A 21,422-nucleotide genomic window follows, 5' to 3' on the forward strand; every position below is an offset into this window, starting at 1 on the left:
CCAATTTTTTTACTAATATCTCGATAATTTCTTACTATTTTCTCTCCTAATTCTTTATATATATATATTAATTTCTTACTAAATTCTTAAATAAAATCATTTATCGCACGCATTGTCGCTCGATTCGTCGCAAAGAAAAATTACACAATCGATCTGCCAACAGCGGGACAACCGCGTGCTCGTTGCACTTCAAATAACAACGCAGAGAACAATTGATGATAAAGGTGATTACGATTGGTTCTTCCTTTCTGTGCAAATGGGTTAACGAGTCGTCGAAAATAGAAACGGTGGTGTTGGTCGCATCGAAAGGAACTGAGAACTTCATTGAGAAACAATTCACCGGCGCGATAACTGCGAAGTAGTTTCATGCACCGACCCCTTCCGAATCACGGTGCACGGAACAATTGATGATAAGGTCATTACGTTTCATTCTTCCTTGCCAAACAAATAGGTTAACAACACGACAGGAATAGGAATGAACGTTGACGCGTCGAAAGGAGGAGCATTGTCGCATTATTTATCGTGCAAATGTTTTCGACAAGCTGCAGGGATTTCGTCCGATATTATCTATTTTACAATTATTTTTAACAAGACCCAGGAATTTCGTGCATTATCATTTATTCTGCAATTGTTTTCGACAAAATTAAATGAATCGGTGTATTATTTATTATGCAATTATTTTCGACGCCATTTAAGCATTTGTTGTTAGTGCATTATTATTTACTTCGCATACATTTTCATCGAGATTCTAGTACTCCTTGCAGTGTCATTTATTTTGCAACTATTTTCGACGAGAGTCTAGAATTTTGTGCATTATTATCTATTCTGCAATTGTTCTCAGCATAATTAAATTGTTTTCGACATAATTAAATTGTTTTCGGCAAAATTAAATTGTTTCCAACATAATTAAATTGTTTTCGACAAAATCAAATTGTTTTCGACAAAATCAAATTGTTTTCGACAAAATCAAATTGTTTTCGACAAAGTCAAATTGTTTTCGCCACAATTAAATTGTTTTCGACAAAATCAAATTATTTTAGACAAAATCAAATTGTTTTCGATAAAATCAAATTGTTTTCGATAAAATCAAATTGTTTTCACCGAAATCAAATTGTTTTCGCCGAAATCAAATTGTTTTCACCAAAATCAAATTGTTTCCGACAAAATCAAATTGTTTCCGACAAAATCAAATTGTTTTCGACAATAATTCGCTGCGATATTATTTATCCTGCGACTATTTTCGACATTTAAGTACTCATTAGCGCACCGTCATTCGTTCTGCAACTATTTTCGCCAAAATTTCGTTGTTCCGCGGAGCGTTCTTTTTTTCTCGTGCAAGCATTCTCGTCGCGACTTCGCGATTTCGCGTAAAACACGCGAGTTTGTTCGCTGCCGAGAAAAGGGGATTACATCGGAGTAGGTTGAGCGTATTACGCGAAGGGACCCGAGTGGGTTCGTCCGAACCTGAACGGAACGGGTTGGGGTCCCGCGAGGCCAACTCTGAACGATAACCTCGTGGGTATAGTGAACGGTGACGTCATGGCTGCAACAGCCTCGGCATCGAGGTTCAAACGTCTCGAGACTGTGCTCGACTCGACCCGTCTCGTCGTCGGGTTCCCCTACCAGCCCACAACCTGTTCCAAGGCCCCATCCAGTCGAGCTTGCCCCGCGGACCTCCTCTGCTTCCGAAAAGCTTCAACCATCGTCTGCGAGCCGATCCTGAACTCTCTCCGATCGTTAGATTTCACGGCGACAAAGGTATCGCTTGAAACAGCAGTCGCGTTAAAAGCGCAACAGCCTCGTATTTCGGAATTAATTGCAAGAAAACGATGGAACCCAGCGAACTGAAATTTTGCAGACTTATTTACAAAGGTTTCGACGAACCAAAGACATTTCTATCAGACGTTCCGTCGAAGATCGTGGCCGCTGTGAACCGACGATCATCGATGTCGCCGCGTTAAGAAACTGTTCGACCGAGCGCCGCCATTGAGTTTCAATATCTTCCAGGCTTTTCGGCGGATGGTCTCGTAAAAATTTGTACTGTTGCTTGAAACATGTACAAAATAACTGTGCAAAACTTCATGTCGATAGATCAGCTCGTTCTCTCGAGATTAATTCCGAGATCCGCATCCGTCGCGCCGTTCTTTTCCGACGTTCCTCGATCTCCTTTCCACGTTGCTTCTTCCGGCAATCTTTTCCCGCCGCGAATTTCGCACCGAGAAAATTCACAGCTGTTCCCCGAACCCCGCTACAAATTACCCTGAAAGCGTCGAAACGATCCGGCGTACGCGTTCCTGGAAAAAAAATCGCGAAGGTGAAGTTTTTCCGGCTTCGATGCGGTCATCGAGAAAAACGCTCGTTAATATGCACACAAGATCGTCGCAACTGCGTCTTCGTGGCGCGTCCCACGAAGGTCACGGTCAGAGCGGAGAGAAGATCGTTCCGTGGAAAATCTCTGTTGCGCAACGGCTCCGAAATGTTCCAAGAAGATCGTGTCGAGCCGCGCGCGGAACACGAGATGCAATTTTCTCCGTTTCGCGTACGGAAATCGCCGCGGCGCGGCGCTACGCGAACGACACGACACGATGCCGGTTTCCTCTCCGATCGTCTTACGTAATTCCCTCTCAGGCTTTGTCGCGCGACCGGAGGCGTACGCGCGCGGCTTCACCTTTCCAGCGTGGATCGGGCGCGTCGATCGTCACGGATCTCGGCGGATCTGGGACCGGAGAGGTCAGTCGAGCCGGGACCGTGAATGGATCGCGATCGGAAGTACGTGTACGTCGATGACGATGACTAACCGCGTGAGTAAGATGCGATCACCGTCGCGCGACAAGAATCCGTCGCGGATCCCGCGATCGCGATCCCCGACGGCCGGTCGCGATCTATTCCAACGTAGATCGTTCGATCCGGTCGGCCAGCCGTCGCCGGAATTATTAGACTGCGGTTCCCGTTGCGGCCGTGTCAACTTAGAACGCGGCAACTGCGAGGTACAATTCAGTCTTCTGTTTCGGCTCGAAATTGTCTGCGTTCTTTGTTTCTTCGAGTTTTGTGCATATGCTTTGTTCATTTATTAATAATACAATTTATTAATAATACATTTCGTAAATAATCTGCGATCTTCATGAAAATGCTTTGTTTAAAAATTAGTCATTGAAATACTCGTAAAGTTATGCATTTTTCATATTAAGATTCCTGAAATTATAATGTAATATTAGTATAGTATAATACGTTATATTATAATATATTACTATAATATTGTGTAGTATAATAGATTATATAATATATTGCTATAATATAGTGTTGTATAATATATTGTAAAATACAATACTGTAATATAATATAGCATAATATATTATAAAATGTAGTACAGTATAATATATTGTACAATATATTGCTATAATATAGTATAATATAATGTATTATATAATATATTACTATAATATAGTGTAGTATAATATATTATACATATAATATATTACTATAATATATATACTGTAGTATAATATATTATACATATAATATATTACTATAATATATATATACTGTAGTATAATATATTATCCATATAATATATTACTATAATATACTGTAGTATAATATATTATATGATACATTACTATAATATAATAAAGCATAATATATTACAAAATATAGTGTAGTTTAATATATTGCAATAATAACATTTTTTCGATCAACGGGAAAAAATTTCTGTGTTACAGAGATTTATTAGAACAATACGTCGCACAAATAGCATATAAAAAAGAATTCATAGAAGATAAAGTAATCGAGATATCTAATTAATGAGAACGGAGAAAATAGTCTGATATAAAATGAATAATCATTTATGATGCGTAATCATTATCATGCGCAGTCATAATAATAAAAAAAAAGTGGCGAACATTTCAACCAAATACAGTCATTTTCCAGAGCTGGAAAACGCGAACAGTGCACACAAGGAGTGGAAAACAAAGCGCGCGTCAGACTTCTCTCCGTCTCCTGTTTCTCACAATCATTGAATCGACTTTGATTTTGCAGAAAGATCCGCCGCGACGCGCTTGAGAATCGCAGCTAACTCGTCGCAACGCTCGCGGGTCTAATAATTGCGCTCGCGTCATTGTTCTCCCCGACGAGCGGGCTCGCTCGTTAAAGAGAAGAACGTTGAATTTTTATAACCGAAGGAACTTCCTTCGGGGGGCGGGGGGAGGAGCGTCCCATATTTCTTAACGAAGCGAGGCAAATGAGTAAAAGCAAACACGCCGACGGGCGGCCGTGTGTCTAACTAACGTATTAAATATTTGTGCGCGTCGGTTCCGAGGAAACGGTCAATTATACGCAGCTGTCGAGGACATTTTTCCGACGACGATCTTCTTTTTGTCGCATATTTTTGTTCTCCTTTTTAACGAAAAGTTCGTCGAAGCGTGCGCACTTTCGAAGTACGCAGTAAATTTTCTCTCCGATTTGTGTCCCTCAGATTTTAAACAAAAATAGACAACTTGGGAAGAGGGGATGCGATCATTAGAGGCGGCTCGTTTTTATAGCCGACGATTGTCAACAACTATAAAAATAATCGTATCCCCTCTTCCCGAGTTGTCCAGTTTTGTTTATAAACTGAGGGAAAATTAAAGAGAATTTACTGTATGCGGCATTTCAAGTAATGCGTTAATTGCGATAAATTAAATCAACAATGAATAGATTGAAATGAATAAATTCAATATAATTTTTAAGACGCTCAGACAACATTAAAAACGATACAATTAAAATCGCCGCGTTCAGCTCTATTATCATAATTTATTTCAATTGCATAATTATTATTTTTTAATTAAATGTTCAAGATACCCTTTAAGTAGGATATTATAATATATTCAGTGATTTAATTCCGCGAAATATAGTGTAAATTGCTTTGGAAGATTTGAGGGTATAACAGAAAAATTTTATTAAAACTATGAAAGGTATATAATTTTATTGAAATTATAATATATTATAAAAATTACAATTTTATTGAAATTATATTTTAACACTTTATCGTCCGGTCGTGGTTGAGGCTGCCACTCAGTAAGGACTGGCTTAGTCGCGCGCGCATTTGCTCCCAGTACCGGCTAAATTTTCGCTATTCATTGTGTTGTGCTTATTCCTTTAAAAATAATAATAAATAATAATTATTATTATAATTATAATTCATAAGGATATGGGGAGGTCAGCATACAGGAGGTCAGCTACTAACAAAACAGTAAAGAAGCGAAAACCGTCGATAGCTAAAAGTCGATTAATAGGCTATCGGTCGATAAGCATTGGCAATCGAAAAGCCGATTAATAGGCTAGCGATCGATAAACATTGGCAATCGAAAAGCCGATAAATAGGCTAGCGGTCGATAAAGTGATATTATAAAAATTATACAATTATAATTCGCTAAGAATTTATAATTAAATGATTGACGACAGATTCGTTGAAAAATAATTCTGCCAATTGAAACGCGTCCAAAAAACGATTGGATAATATTTCTCCACGGATAAAAGTCCACCGCGTGTCCAAAGCTCGAAGCGTCCGCTTTCGAACGAACCCTCGAAACTGGGTGTAGGATTTCTTTCCGACGTTTTACGGATCCGGAAGAAAGGGAGGGAACTCGAGGGGATCTCCTCGTTTCGAGTTTCGAGAATGTCTGATCCATCGGGCCGCCTCGACGCCTCGTCCAGTTGATATTCAACGAGCGAGGGGACTCGATGACTAAGAGGCCACGTAGGCGGAAACAAATCATCAGCCTTAAATTGATATCGCGCTTGTTTCACGAGATAGTCGTTCTTATCTTCGCGTCGCACGCAACCATTCTCGCGAATCAACCGGCTGCACCCCCGCCCCCCGCGCAACAACATCCTTCGATATCGATTTTTCTTCGGACGTCGTAAACATCCAGAACGATTTCCGCACCGCGTTGATGACTCCGCAGTCCTGTTGATAGTCCCGTCCTAGTTATCTGTTTTGATTTCATCGCCTGTGTTTATTCAATCATTCGTTTCTCTTCAATTATTTGTTTTCATTTAATTATTCTGTTTTTACTTAACCGTCTGTTTTCACTTAATTATCTATTTTTATTTGATTATCCGTTTCTATTCAATTATTTACTTTGATTCAATTATTTATTTTCATTTAATTATTCCTTTTTCATTTAATTATTTACCTTTATCTAATTATCTGCTCTTTATTTCAGTATCAATTTTCATTTAATTATCTATCTTTATATTATCATCAATTTTCATTTAATTACCTGTTCCTATTTTATCATCAATTTTCATTCAAGCACCTGTTCTCATTCGACTATCTGTTTTTATTTAATTATCTGGCGACACAGCGAATTTTCGTGCGAAATAAAAAGTGGTGCATCAATTGCAACACGCAGGAGCTTGGCACAATAATTTTCGACGGCTCGATATTTTTAACAAGATCGAATCAACGCGTCGACATTGTTGCTTTCTTTTGATCCTTTCATTGTTCTAATCTGCAGCTGCTAATTTTTGCAACGAACGCATAAAATCCGCCGTCCAGTTATCCGTTTTCTTATCTCATCGCAGATCGTGTGTCATCCATATTGAATGAATGCCGCGTCTCACCAGATTCGCCGAAGAAGCGAGATTTAATCGCTCGCGGATCGTTGTCGCGCGAGAATCTCTATAGAAAAATTTCCAGCCGCGATAAATCCAGCGCGATCTTTTACTATCCAATTAACGTCTCCTCTCCGCGAAACAAAGCGTCCATTAATTTCGCGATTCTTTCGTCTCGCGACGGTGTCCCGCCGAAGAAAGCCGCGACAATAGACACGCATAATCGCCTCGCGAGGTGTTCACGTTGAAACGTAGCGATCGGTCTTCAGCCTCGAACAATCCCGCGGTTTCGTCTCGATCCGAAAGCAGATACATCGACCGAGATACAAATATGTAATTTCTCCCGAAAATGCCAAATTTCAGGCTGCTGTGAATTTCCCTGTGCTGGTCCTACGTCTGTGTAATTTATTGCTACGCCGATGCAAAAGGTCGATGGTCAAGCGCGTGATGTGGCACGTGATGCGAATTCCCGGAAGACAATACGGAATGGTCTGTTTGTCTCCAAATTGTGGCAAGTGGCCTCCGAATTGCCTTCGAGAATTGCCTTCGAATTGCCTCTGAATTGCTTCTAAATTGCCGCCACATTGCCTCCGAATTGCCTTCGAGAATTTCCTTCGAATTGCCTCCGAATTGCTTTCGAATTGCCGCCAAATTGTCTCCGAATTGCCTTCGAGAATTGCTTCCGAATTGCCTCCGAATTGCCTTCGAGAATTTCCTTCGAATTGCCTCCGAATTGCTTTCGAATTGCCGCCAAATTGTCTCCGAATTGCCTTCGAGAATTGCTTCCGAATTGCCTCCGAATTGCCTTCGAGAATTTCCTTCGAATTGCCTCCGAATTGCTTTCGAATTGCCGCCAAATTGTCCCCGAATTGCCTTCGAGAATTGCCTCGGAATTGCCTTCGAATTGCTTTCGAATTGTCTTCGAATCGTGGTATGTGCCCTCCGAATTGCCTCGAATCGCGTTACGTAGCTTTTCGAATTGCCTTCGAATTGCCTTCGAATTGCCTTCGACTTGCCTTCGACTTGCCTTCGAATTACCTTCGAATTGCCTTCGAATTGCCTTCGAATTATCTTCGAATTATCTTCGAATTATCTTCGAATTGCCTTCGAATTGCCTTCGAATTGCCTCGAATCATGTCACGTGGCACATTTCTGGAAGAAATTACTGTACATCGAGCGAAAAAAAAACGATACGGTTTCTTTGTTCGCTCGCGACGCGCTCTAACGCGTTTTCATGCGATCCGGAATTTTTCTAGAAAGGGAGCAGAGAACCGCCGTCGGTTTGATCGCTGACAGATGACAGTGAGCGTCGTTGATGGAGATGACGCCATTCCTCGTTACGGTCATTCGCGTCCCCGTAATAATTACGTTAGTTCTCGAGCAGTTGCTCGCCGGAGCCGGTGCTCATCTTCGCTCATGTGGATCACCGAGTGTCTGCGATCGATCGATCATCGGATGCGGCCGATCTCTTCCTGATATCTGCTCTCGATCCGTGACGGGGCTGCGTCTCGTCGCTCGTTGGAAACGGGAATTACCGGTTTCCCGCGGGATTCCGGGACACGCGGGGACTTTTTGGATCTGTTCTAGAAAATCCGGGAGAAAAATATTTGTGTCAGTCTCGTAGAATATTGTAACGTACAATGCGTTATTGTATTTTCAATATAATATTGCGTAATAATATTATGTGTGAAATGACACGAGAACGAATAACAATACAGTATTTCATTATATTGTAATATAGTAACATATATATTATAGTAATATTACATGGAACGACATACAGACAGATAATATTATAATATACTATAGTATAATTATTGTAATATTATTATGATGATATTACAATTGTATTTACTATAATATTATATAATATATTATTATTATTATTATAATATACTATAATATAACAATACAATGATATAATAATAATAATAATAATAATAATAATAATAATAATAATAATAATAATAATAATAATAATAATAATAATAATAATAATAATATACTTAATATTATAATACATACATATATATTTAGATGTATGTGTACGTACATTATATTGTATTATTATTATTATATCATAAATGTGTATAATTTAATTATTATATTTTATTATCATATATTATTATATTTTAACTAATTTGTCACACTATGGCAAAAAAATGTGTACGAAGACCACGAAGGAAAAAAAGATATACACGAGCCTCCTGTAACGTTATAACGAAACTTATTCTATTACATTATCTCATAACAATATTATTATTAAATGCATAAAACCGCAGCCCAGTTACGACCGAACGAGAAGAGCGTTCGCGGGCAAACGACCTAATCGCCGTTCGATTCGAGGAACCCCATAGTTCGCTGACGTGTTTCGCACGAAATGACCCGGTTTTCCAGAACGCGTCGAACGACGACACGCGTTATCAGCGCCGCGGAATGCGCTTCGAGCGCGAAGCCTAATCGACGCGGTTGGACGATCGCGAGCTTCGGCGAACCGTGCACCGCACGGCGTTACGCTTCTCCGTTGCGAAACGGACGCGAGGATCGGAAGGTCCCGCGGGAGGACCGCGCGAAATATTCGCAGACGCGTGCACGACGCGGCATGAGAAACGGGCACATCCTGCGCAACAATTTGTAGTATTACATATTGCGTCGGCATCGTTTACGCGGTTGCTTTCCACTCGCGAGATACTTTTCCGCGGTTTTCTTCCGCCGTCGACGCCGCCGCAGATTTCTCATAACGGACGGCCAAGTGGAACACGGGACGCGATATTAAGTAAGACGGAGGGTCGCAAGGTGAGGAAACGAGACTGCGGATTTTCACGCGAGCTAACGTACACTGTTTTACAGTAGACACTCGGAGCTTTCATTTAAGCACAGGCGCATCAAAATTGTGCACCGAGAACGTGGCTTAAAATTCATGCAAACTTACCCTTCGACTCGTGCGATTTTCGCTGATTTTTCACTTCCGACAGGGTACGAGTTTTCGTAATTTTTCGAAGTGTTCGCGGGATTTTCGTTTGATCTCATTTATCCTGGGTTAAAGTAGACTCTTTCAGCTTCCGATCGAGCACCATGGCATTAAATTAGCCCCACGGAAAAGCTATTTAAAATCCGTCCGAACTTCCCTTCGAAATCGTCGAGATTTCGCTGATTTTCCATTTTTGTCGTGGGCTGAGCTTTTAAAATTTTTCTTAGTACCTCCGCGATTCTAATTTAATCCCGTTTACCCTATCTTATAGTAGACTCTTCCAGCTTTCATTCGAGTGCCGTGGCATAATATTAGCCCCGCGGGAATTCATCCGAACTTCTCTTCGAAATCCTCGAATTTTCTATGATTTCTCTTTTTTGTAATGGGTTGAGTTTCTCGAATTTTTCAAAGGGTTCAAGGTATTTCAATTTAATCTAATTTACCGTGTGTTAAAATAGACTCTTCCTGCTTTCATTTGAGCACCATGGCATAAAATTAACCCTACGGAGAGGTCATTTAAAATTTATCTGAACTTTCTTTTGAAATCTTCGAATTTTCACTGATTTTCTATTTTTGTCATGGGTTGAGTTTTTCAAATTTTTCATTCTATCTTCGCAATTCTAATTTAATCTCATTTACCTTATATGAAAGTAGACTCTTCCTGCTTTCATTTGAGCACCATAGCATAAAATTAGACCCACAGGAAAGTTACTGAAAATCAATATGAACTTCTCTTTAAAATCGTCGAATTTTCACCGATTTTCCATTTCTGTCATAGTTTGAGTTTTTCAGATTTTTTATAATATTCCCGCGATACCAATTTAATCTCATTTACCCTGACTGGAAGTAGACTCTTCCAGCTTTCATCAAAGCACCATAGCGTAAAATTAGTTCCACGGAAAAGACACTTAAAATCCATCCGAACTTTCCTTCGAAATCGTCCAATTTTCACCGATTTCCCATTTTCGCCATGGGTTCAGTTTTTCCAATTTTTCAAAGCGTTTAACATATTTCACTTTGTTTTCATTTACCCTCCCTTAAAAAGTAGACTCTTCCAGCTTTCATTTGAACACCATAGCATAAAATCAGCCCCGCGGGAAAATATTAATATTAATCGTCATCCTTAGGAAACCATCCACCGTGATCGCGTTGGATGAAGAAAAAAAGAAAAGAAAAAAACAGTTCGAGAAATCTGACGCAAAGAGCTTCCGGTGCCTCCGAGAAAATATGTAGTTTGCCGCGGCATAACGAACCAGAGCCTTCAGTTGCACCAGATGCGGGGACGGTTCCGAAGGCGTGCACTCGCAGTGCCCGCGAGAGATCGTTGGTTGCCGCATCGTTTAACGCGCCTAGCACGCGACCGCGTTCCTCAGGATGCGTGCAGTGCACGCCGCGTGCACCCAGGATGTGCTCGTATGCAGCTGCATCCTTGGCTCGGCACGACGTACAAAAGAAAAAAGAAAAAGAAAACGAGGAGAAGAACCCGCCGAAAGAGGGGGCCCGCATCCTTCTGGTGCACGCGAAATCCTTGTCGCTCCGTTTTTTTTCCAGAGCCGGGTTTCCCGTTTTTCCGACTCGGACGTGGGAACTCGGGACCGAACGGCTCGCGAGTCTTATTATCGGCGCGTCGATCTGCGGTTGAGGCGCTGCGAGCCTCGCGCTTTTCGCGCATTGCTCCGCGCTCTTCCGCGCTTTGCTCCGCGCTCTTCCGCGCTTTGCTCCGCGCTTTTCCGCGCTTTTCTGCGCTTTGCTCCGCGCTTTTCTGCGCTTTGGTCCGTGCTTTTCTGCGCTTTGGTCCGTGCTTTTCTGCGCTTTGGTCCGTGCTTTTCTGCGCTTTGCTCCGTGCTTTTCTGCGCTTTGCTCCGCTTTGCCCCGCGCGCTTTTCTGCGCTTTGTTCCGCGCGCTTTTCTGCGCTTTGCTCCGCGCTTTGCTCCGCACTTTTCTCCGCGCTTTTCTGCGCTTTTCTACGCTTTGCTTTGCGCGTTTTTCTGCGCTTTTCTACGCTTTGCTCCGCGCGTTTTTCTGCGCTTTGCTCCGTGCGCTTTTCTGCGCTTTGCTCCGCGCTTTGCTCCGCACTTTTCTCCGCGCTTTTCTGCGCTTTTCTACGCTTTGCTCCGCGCGTTTTTCTGCGCTTTGCTCCGTGCGCTTTTCTACGCTTTGCTTCGCGCGTTTTTCTGCGCTTTTCTACGCTTTGCTCCGCGCGTTTTTCTGCGCTTTGCTCCGTGCGCTTTTCTACGCTTTGCTTCGCGCGTTTTTCTGCGTTTTTCTGCGCTTTGCTCTGTGCGCTTTTCTGCGCTTTGCTCCGCGCGTTTTTCTGCGCTTTGCTCCGCGCTTTGCTCCGTACTTTGCTCCGCGTTTTACCCCACGCTTTGCCCCTCGCTTTGCCTCGCGTTTTGCCTCGCCTAAACTCGCGTCTCGCGCTTCTTCTCGCCTCACTCTTCGCCTCGCGACGCGGCGAGTTCTTATCGGGCCGAAACAATGGCGCATCCTCGGCGAGCACGGACAATGAGCTTCCGGTGTGCGTTTCGCGCGCACGAACCGGCGTATCTCGAGCAGAGCTCGCGTTTCCATACGATCCCTTCCGATATACGTATATTACACAGCCGGCCGATATCCGAGCGAAACCAAGCGTTGCATTCGGGCCCTCATATCTTGAACATCGGGTTCCCGTTCGGAATAAAATTCTATAATCTCTAATATATATATATATATACATTGAATAACCTAATAAAACAGCTTTTATTTTTTCTGCTCCGTAAAATCTAGCGTTAAAACAAACACCGCGTTCGGTCGCATATTATCTCGAGAACTTTTCCTCTGTCATATTCGAAACGCCGGAGCTGGAAAGTCGCGATCCACGAAGCCACCGCCGTTCGGTCGATTCCAGGAAGAACGTCCTTTTCACATGGCGACGGCATAAAAATTTCGTTCTCTCCCCGTTTCCGTCGGTTCTCCGCCGGCGTTCGGCCGCGATGCCGGCTCTCTGTCGGCAGCGGGCACAAAAGAATCGGTCGAAATGGAAACTAACGAAGGGTCGGCCAGCCAGCCAGAGCTCGGCCCTGCATGGGAAAGAATGCGAAACATGGGATCGTTGACTCGTATGCACGCGCAACAAGCGTTTGTCGTCCTCCGAGAGCGGCGGAGGGTCACGTCGCGAGCAGCAGCCGCGCGGGAATTCCTCGACGCATGCGGCGAGCCGCGAGCGAAGGGGCAACCGTGTGCGGCCTGCGGGCCACGCTACGGGTCCCCGATTAGTCAGCCGAGTAACTCGTTAAAGGCGTTACCCTGATCGAATTAAGGTCGAACGAGAACGAGACTTTTCTCGCCGCGACGAGCCGCCGGGCCCCCGGCCCCGTTGCTCGATTAGCTTCTCGAGTCGGCTCCACGGCTCCTCCAGAGTCCCACGCGTCATCGTTTTCCCACAAACGACCGGAACGATGCCTCCTATCCAGGTGGGGGTCGATTTAATCGCGACGGAACGATCCCCGAGCAACGTCGAGCAACGTCGAGCTCGTTCGCCGCGTCTTCGAGTCTCGCGATCCTTGACCTTTTTCTTTTATCCGTTGCTGGAATTACCGCGATTAGACCCCAGCGATCGTCGTGCAACGATTAGGACTCGTTCAGAATATACTGTGAATTCTCCCTAATTGACGCTCGGATTGTACACGGGGAGACGGGGAATTTTTGGGGAGAGGAGACGCGATTATTCGAGCACCGCCGGCGGCTTTTGAAATCCTTCCGGGAAGATCGGTCAACTTTGACCTACGATAACTCCGCGAAACATTATCGTAGGATGATGAGTATTTTTTTAAATTAAAGCTTGGAACGTCTACTTTAAGATAGTATTTTTCGATTTTAAGTTCGACGCACCCTTATCACTGTAATCCTTTAAATGCGAGGCTATGTTCGACATACTGAAAACTGTCGAGTTTGACGAGATGTACCGGGAATATTTTTTTCTGGCGATCGCGAGTCGAAGAGTTACGGGGCTGCGACCGATAAAGAGGTCACGGTTATTTCTAGAACGATACCACCTCTGTACCTAGCCAGCTGCACGGGGTTCGGGTGCTGCAGAAAATCGATGAGCTTTCGCCGGAGCTCGTGGGAGGACCGGGTTTTCGCGCGGCCGGACTTATCTACCCTGAACGCGAAAACGGCAGATGGCTTTTTCCATGTTATATATTATCGTTGCCTTTCGTTCGCTACGGCCGGAACGAAACCCTATCGTTCGTCGGTTTTAATCTTAATCCGAATCGGAACAGATAGCACGGGATCTGACGTATTCCGTACGTGTCACTTGATATTACGAGCAGACTTTCTCTTCTCGTTCGTCGTATTTACCATTTTTAAACTTGTTACCGGGAAATCTTGTTAAGGATCAGTACCCTACATGAAAGTAGACACTTTTAGCTATAATTTGAGCTATTTTATTTTTAAAAAGTCTTACCGGAAGATCACGTTACATCGTCTCGAATTCATCCTTAAAAGTTAACATAATGCTCTTTGAAGCAGATCTTGGGATTTCTTGATTTTACGATCTGACATTGCGGTTGTTTTTTAAGTTATTTTACCCAGTTAAAAAGTAGACTCTTCCAGCTTTCATTTGAGCACAGATGCATCAAAGTAGCCCATGGGGATCATAGCGCTTCCCTTTGGATTCGCAAGATTTTTGATGATTTCTCATTTTCGTCAGGGTACAGGTTTTTATAATTTTTTGAAAACGTACGCGTAATCTTAATTTAATTTAGTTTACCACGTACTAAAGTAAACACTTCCAGCTATAATTTAAGCTAATTTACTTTTAAAAATTCCCACGGGAAGATTATTAATATCATCTTGAAGTTACCTTTAAAAGTCAACACATTGCTCTTTGAAGCAGATCTCTCGATTTCTTGATTTTACAATGCGACATCGCAATTCTTTTTTAAGTTATTTTACCCATTTAAAAAGTAGACTCTTCCTGCTTTCATTTAAGCATATATGCATCAAAATAGCCCATCGGGAACGTAGCTTAAAATTTGTCGCAACTTCCCTTTGGATTCGTAAGATTTTTGATGATTTCTCATTTTCGTCAGAGTACACGTTTTTATAATTTTTTAAAGCGTCCGCGGAATCTTAATTTAATTTAATTTACCACGTCTTGAAGCAGACACTTTCGGCTATAATTTAAGCTATTTTACTTTTGAAAATTCCCACGGGAAGATTATTAACATCATCTTGAAGTTACCCTTAAAAGTCAACACATTGCCCTTTGAAGCAGATCTCTCGATTTCTTGATTTTACAATGCGACATCGCAATTCTTTTTTAAGTTATTTTACCCAATTGAAAAGTAGACTCTTCCAGCTTTCATTTGAGCACAGATGCATCAAAGTAGCCCATCGGGATCATAGCCTAAAATTCGTCGCAACTTCCCTTTGGATTCACAGAATTTTATTAATTTCTCATTTTCGTCGGGGTTCGTGTTTTTATAATTTTTTTTTAAACTGTCCTCATAATCTTAATTTAATTTAATTTACCATGTCTTAAAGCAGACACTTCCAGCTTTCGTCCGAGCTAGGTGAAATTAAAATATCTGAACGGGAACGCGACGTGAAACCGTCACGAACTTTCCTCACAAAATGACTCATTTTCGCGGTATTTACGACATTCTTGTTGATTTCAGGGAATGATGAACGCACCGGTGTACGCGTCATCCTGTCCGGCGTTGCAGTCGAACCTTTCCCTACACAGTTCCTCCTATTACAGCGAGTACAACGGTGCCGCGAGGAGGCGATTGTCCTCGACAGGAGAACCAGACACCTCAGCCACGTCGAGCTACGAAGGCAGCGACAGCTCCGAGCACAGCGACGAGTCGCGTCTCGAGCCTGTCAGCCAAGTGGAGCGCGAGCAAGTCGAGACGTTCTTTCGGGGCTTAAAGTCTCAGGTAAATCCTCTTTTCGAGACGTCCCTACGATCGCCTACCGTGTCCTTTCATGCGAAAATACTCTCCGAAGCCCGAAGATGAATCTTTCTCGATCTTTCTCTCTCACTCATGTCGTAATCCTTGTTCGTTCTCCTTCGGGAAATAGGTGTTCGTATGCGAATCCTTGGCCAACCTGTATCTGGGGAACGCGTCCCAGACAGAAAGATGGGAGCTCCGGTTCACTGGAATTCCCGTGGTCGTCCTGGATTTGGGCGGAACCCGATCGAGATCCAAAAGACGGATCCAGATTCTGCTCGCTGAGCGCGGCACATGCTTCACTCTCTGGCAAGAGACCATAGACAATTTGACCTCGTACAAGGTAACCGACGATTCTAACATTTTGCAGAGAGGAAGTAGACTCTTCCAGCTTTCATTTGAGCGCCGTGGCATAAAGTTGGCACCACAGGAACGTCACTTAAAATTCATATGAACTTCTCTTTGAAATCGACGACTTTTCACTGATTTTCCATTTTTGTCATGGGTTCAGTTTTTCCAATTTTTCAAAGGGTTTGAGATATTTCAATTTAATCTCATTCACCCTATCTTAAAGTAGACTCTTCCAGCTTTCATTTCAGTGCCATGGCATAAAATCAGCACCGCAGGAAAGACGCTTAAAATGCATCTGAACTTCCCCTTAAAGTCTTCTAATTTCCGCTGACTTTTCACTTTTGTCATGGATTCAGTTTTTCCAATTTTCCAACGAGTTCAAAGTATTCCATTTTAATCTCATTAACCCATTTTTAAAGTAGACTCTTCCAGCTTTCATTTTTGCACCATGGCATAAAATGATCCTCACGGGAAAGTTATTTAAATTCCATATGAACTTCCCTTTAAAGTCTTCTAATTTTCCCTTATTTTTCATTCTTGTCACGGGTTCAGTTTCTCAAATTTTTCAATATATTTAAATTATTTCAATTTAATCTCATTTTCCCTCTGCCAAAGTAGACTCTTCCAGCTTTCATTTTTGCACCATGGCATAAAATATTATCCCCACGGGAAAGTTATTTAGATTCCATCTAAACTTCCCTTTAATGTCTTCTAATTTTCCCTTATTTTTCATTCTTGTCACGGGTTCAGTTTCCCAAATTTTTCAATATATTTAAATTATTTCAATGTAATCTCACTTATCCTCTGTCAAAGTAGACTCTTCCAGCTTTCATTTTTGCACCATGGCATAAAATTATCCTCACGGGAAACTTATTTAAATTCCATCTAAACTTCCCTTTAATGTCTTCTAATTTTCCCTTATTTTTCATTCTTGTCACGGGTTCAGTTTCCCAAATTTTTCAATATATTTAAATTATTTCAATGTAATCTCACTTATCCTCTGTCAAAGTAGACTCTTCCAGCTTTCATTTTTGCACCATGACATAAAATCAGCCCCACGGTAACCCAACTTAACATGCATAAACTCCGCAGTCTAATCAGCACCACGGTTCACCATAAATTGAATACGCAGCATAGATAGAAAATAACACGGTAGTTTTAATAGCTATGATTTCCAGGTGTCAGGACCATCTTTCCACACGATGTGCCTCTCGTCGGACCACACGCGCCTTGCGGGTCTGAGCTTCGACAATCCGAAGGCGGCGAACGATCTCTGGCAGCACATAGAGCGACTCGTCTCCTGCCCGGAGAACATCAGCCTCTCGGTGCCCGGCAAGAAGAAGAAGAAGCCGTTGCCGAAGAAGGTGGTGCTGCCGGCGAAGAGCAACATCAGCCAGCCGTGCCAGTTCCAGCACGTGACCAGCGTGGACGTGGCGGATCGGTCGCGATATTTCTCTCTGCAGACGTTGGTGCCCGCTCTGAACGAGCTTGGGACATCTCTGGAGGCGAACTTCTAGGGAAAGGAGAAGCCCGACGAGCGATCGAACGCCTAGCGTCGACCTCGTCCGGTCTCTTGCGGTGCAACGCGTCGTCTTAGCGAAATTTCATCGGCGAGAGAACGCGGGACTGGAAGACACCGACGCGAAGATCGAGCTCGCGGCCCGTGCGTCGCCGAACCGGCTGTCACCGCGGCTAAATTCTCTCGCAGAGGGAGACAAATTCTCTCGCAAGCAACGCCACCGGTTTCCGTCGATCCTCGATCTCCATTCTCTTGAAAGAAACGCGCGCGATGGGGCCGGCGCGCTCGTGGACGCGCGACGATCGATGCGCCAAGAGAAAAAGATCGAAAGAGAGAAAGAGACAGACAGAGAGAGAGAGAGAGAGAGAGAGAGAGAGAGAGAGAGGACAGAGCTTCTCGAGCGTCGCTGATCGTAGTAAATGTGCTTCCACAGGAGAATCAGAGAGAAATAGCCGATAGAAACGCGCTCGCAGAAGCGAGAACGACCATTTCCGAGGATCCATTCGGAGCCGACCACGCTTCGTCGCGTGTCACGAAGTCAGGAAACGCGTCTCGACGTTGATTTTCGAACGAATCCGCGCACGGAGAAACCGTTCGTCGTCTCTCGACGATCTTTCTACCGGTAGACCGCGGATTTCCATGCAGAATTGTCCGCGAGGACGTCGATCGCGTTCTCCGATCGCTGGACCGCGGCGGATCTACGCGCGCAAATTCTCATTTCTATTCCCCATTTTTCAAATATCCCGATCAAACAACTGTTTCCTTCGTCAACTAGAAGCTCTTGCCTAACGCAGAAAGAAAATACAAATGCCATAGCACCTGTTAATTCGAGGTATTTTCTCGCATTTTAGAAATTCGCGCGAGCCTTGAATTTGAACGCGCGAAGATCCGCGCGGTCCGTCGATCGCTTCGACAAGTCGAGAATCATTATCGCGGCGTCTGAAAATTTCTTTTAACACTGTTCGACGCTCGATCGACTCGTTTCCATGTTAAACGCATCGAATCCGCGGTCTATTTGCGTTACACTTTAAGGCGAGCGAATTTTCAAAGCGGCATCGAAGTCGTCGCGTCGTTTGCGTCGCGCTAGTTGAGCATCGTGCTCGCTTGATTCGAAACGGTATCTTTCGCCATTGTCGAAAGAAGATGCACATCTGATATCGCGCTGATATCGTTAGGACATCGGGCGACGGTGTTCGCATCGGATTGTCACTTGGCAGCGACGCTGACAGAACGCGGGGGTCGCTGGAAGATGCTTGTGCTCTCGGAGAATCGACGAATTCTTCCGCTGAATCGATATCAAAATATGCAAACAGACGCTTGGCGGTTCGCATAGGTTATCAAAATTCGATATTTTGCATAGTAGTGGACCCTCAACCGGGGTCGATTGCATGATGTTTGTCAGTGTTCGCCGTGTTTCCGGGACGAAATATTTGTTCCGCGCGGTAATTGTCCAAGTAACGAGACTGGTTTTACGATGAAAAAAAAAAAAACGATTTCAAACACGTAGATATATTCTATCGGCGATAGTTGTAGAACATGTTTCCTCTCGTTACTCGAGAATATTCGATCGTTGTTGTTGACCGCGCCTCTTTACGGATTCCCTGCGACGCGTCTCCCCCCGGTTCGTTGTACCCCTACCCTCCCCCGCCCTCCAATCGTTCGATCGCGAATAATCTCATCCAGACGATCGTGTCGCGCATAACTTTGTTCCGCGTTTATGTGTACGGTTCACCCCGCGAAACGCGTTCTTTTTTGTCGCGTCGAAAATGCATTCGTTCGCTTAAGATCACCGAGGCTTCCTGGCGGATACAGTAGGAACTTAAGTGTATTTCAAGTAAAGCATTATCGATACCGATTTAACATTGATTTATTCTTTTTCTCTTTCTTTTTTGTCTACGACTGTGATATATAAATATATTTGTATAGTTATGTGTTTCGTAATATGTACGCGCATTGGTTAATCACTTTGATATACGTATAAGTTTACCGATGATCGTTACGCATATAATAACTGTGGTAATAAACGAATAACTTGATGAATCAAATTCCTCCCCGATCCGGCGTTCGTTCAGCTCTATCCTTACCACTTGTACGTTCAAAGATTTCTTCCAAGGAATATCATAATGATAATACAGTAATAATAATAATAATAATAATATTATTATTATTATATAATATAATAATTATGAACCTCTGCAATCGGGAAATGCAGTGCAGACCTGTAGCCACTTCCACGTATAGTTTTTACACCGATTATTGTTGCGATTAAGAAGTTATTTAACTCCTCACCGAAGTTATTTAAAGGGGTGTACAATAGATAATTAATTTCCATACCTTAGAAGCATAATTTATGCATTTCTATTACTGAAGAATCTAGACGGAAGTCTTAGCTACATTCTCAGTACAATTTCGTACATATTTGAGTCCAAATTAGTTAGTTATTAATGATCTTCCGTGGGGGTGTTTCTTTCTCTATGTGGTGTATAATGTGTAAGACAAGGACAGCTCACTGTGCGACAAAGATAGCGATAGTATACTGTGGCGCCATCTGTGGCAGAACACTGAAACTACTCGCCGAGACTGGTGGCGCCATTCACGGCAAAATGCTGAAACTGTTAGCCAAACGTTTGGCTACCAGTTTCAGCATTCTGTCACGGATGGCGCCACAAGTACACGATAGATAGTTGCAGCGTTCTGCCATATATGGCACCACCAATACACGTCGAGTAGGTAGCGTTCTTCCACGCTGTCACCACAAGTTCTCGGCGAGTAGTTTCAGCGTGATGCCACGGATGGCGCTACAAGTTCTCGGCGTGTTATATATGTAGGATTCTGTGTACTCTGAGTCGTAAATAACTTTGCATTTCGCGCTGTGAGTCGATAAGTAACGTTGCATCGCGCACCGTAAGTCGATAGGTTACTTTGTATCGCGCACCGTGAGTCGATAAGTAACTTTGCGTCGCGCACCCTGAGTCGATAAGTAATTTTGTATCGCATAACTAGGTACACTAGGTCATAATATTGTTGCTTTCTTTCGTTAGTAAGTAATTGCGGCGTTACTTCAGTTAATTCCTGCATAAAATAGTGCTTGGAAAACCTGGAAATCTTAAATAATAAAGAACATATTTACCGCATACCTCTCTTTCTCTGTCTATCTTTCTTCCTTTCTCTCTCTCTCTCTCAGCCTTTCCCTCTTTCTCTCTCTACCCTTTCTCTCTCTTACTTGCTTTTTTACCTTCCTCTCTCTTTTTTTTCTCTCACTCTTTCTCTCTTTCTCTCTCTACCCTTTCTCTCTCTCACCTGTTTTTTTACCTTCCTCTCTCTCTTTTTCTCTCTCTATATTTCTTTCTCTCTTTCTCTCTCTCTCTCTCTCACCCTTTATCTCTCTCAGCCATTCTCTCTTTTTCTCTCTCCCACCCTTTCTGTCTTTCTCTCTTCCCTCTCTTCGCATTCTTTACTATATCTCCTTCCCGCCTCTTTCCTTTCGCACCCCCATAATACTTCACTTCTTGCTCTCATTGTGCTCACTTTCGTGTCTCCTGTTTTCTCCCACACTATCTTACTTCTCCCTCCTATTCTCGTCTATCTACTCCTTTTTATTCATCCTACATCATTTGCTCTTCATTTTCTTCACAATCAATTTCGTTCTTCCACAATCAATCTCTTCCTCTTCTCTCGCCTTCACCACCTAATTCCTTCCTTTTCTTTATCTTACTTCTCTGGAACCACTCCTCATGTACTTCTTTCCCTCCCTTTCGCATTTTGATAGCTTTCCATTGACTTAAACTACTTGGAAATTGTATCAGGAGGCGAAGAGGTATGCATCTCGAATGGCTTTGTTTAGCTTGTGATTGACATGTACTACTGAAATTTCGAGTATCAGGAACATATAATTTCTCGAGGAGGTATCCTGAAAATCATTGTCTGGCTTGTTGTTGACTTGTACCACTAAAATTGGGAAAATTTTCGAGATTTCGAAATTTTTGTCTGTCCTGTTATTGACTTGTACTACTGAAATCTCGAAAAATTTTTCGGAAAAAGTAGTACA

At 43.0% G+C, this 21,422-nt stretch overlaps 1 protein-coding gene across 5 annotated transcripts in view; it reads left to right on the forward strand.

Moving 5' to 3' along the window:
- The window catches only part of MESR3 (misexpression suppressor of ras 3), a 36,468-nt gene extending 17,049 nt beyond the window's left edge, over positions 1–19,419 (forward strand). For 2 of the 5 annotated variants that reach the window (XM_033482187.2, XM_076518484.1), the window contains exons 2-4: positions 15,229–15,489; positions 15,635–15,847; positions 17,034–19,419. In XM_033482187.2, the coding sequence (XP_033338078.1) occupies positions 15,232–15,489; positions 15,635–15,847; positions 17,034–17,372 (810 nt within the window). In that variant the 5' untranslated portion in view covers positions 15,229–15,231 and the 3' untranslated portion in view covers positions 17,373–19,419. The other 3 variants (XM_033482185.2, XM_076518483.1, XM_033482186.2) reach the window with 3 other exon arrangements.
- Positions 19,420–21,422: the final 2,003 nt, after the last annotated feature.

This window comes from Megalopta genalis, chromosome 2 (genome assembly GCF_051020955.1).
Source record: "Megalopta genalis isolate 19385.01 chromosome 2, iyMegGena1_principal, whole genome shotgun sequence".
Lineage (NCBI taxonomy): Eukaryota > Metazoa > Arthropoda > Insecta > Hymenoptera > Halictidae > Megalopta > Megalopta genalis.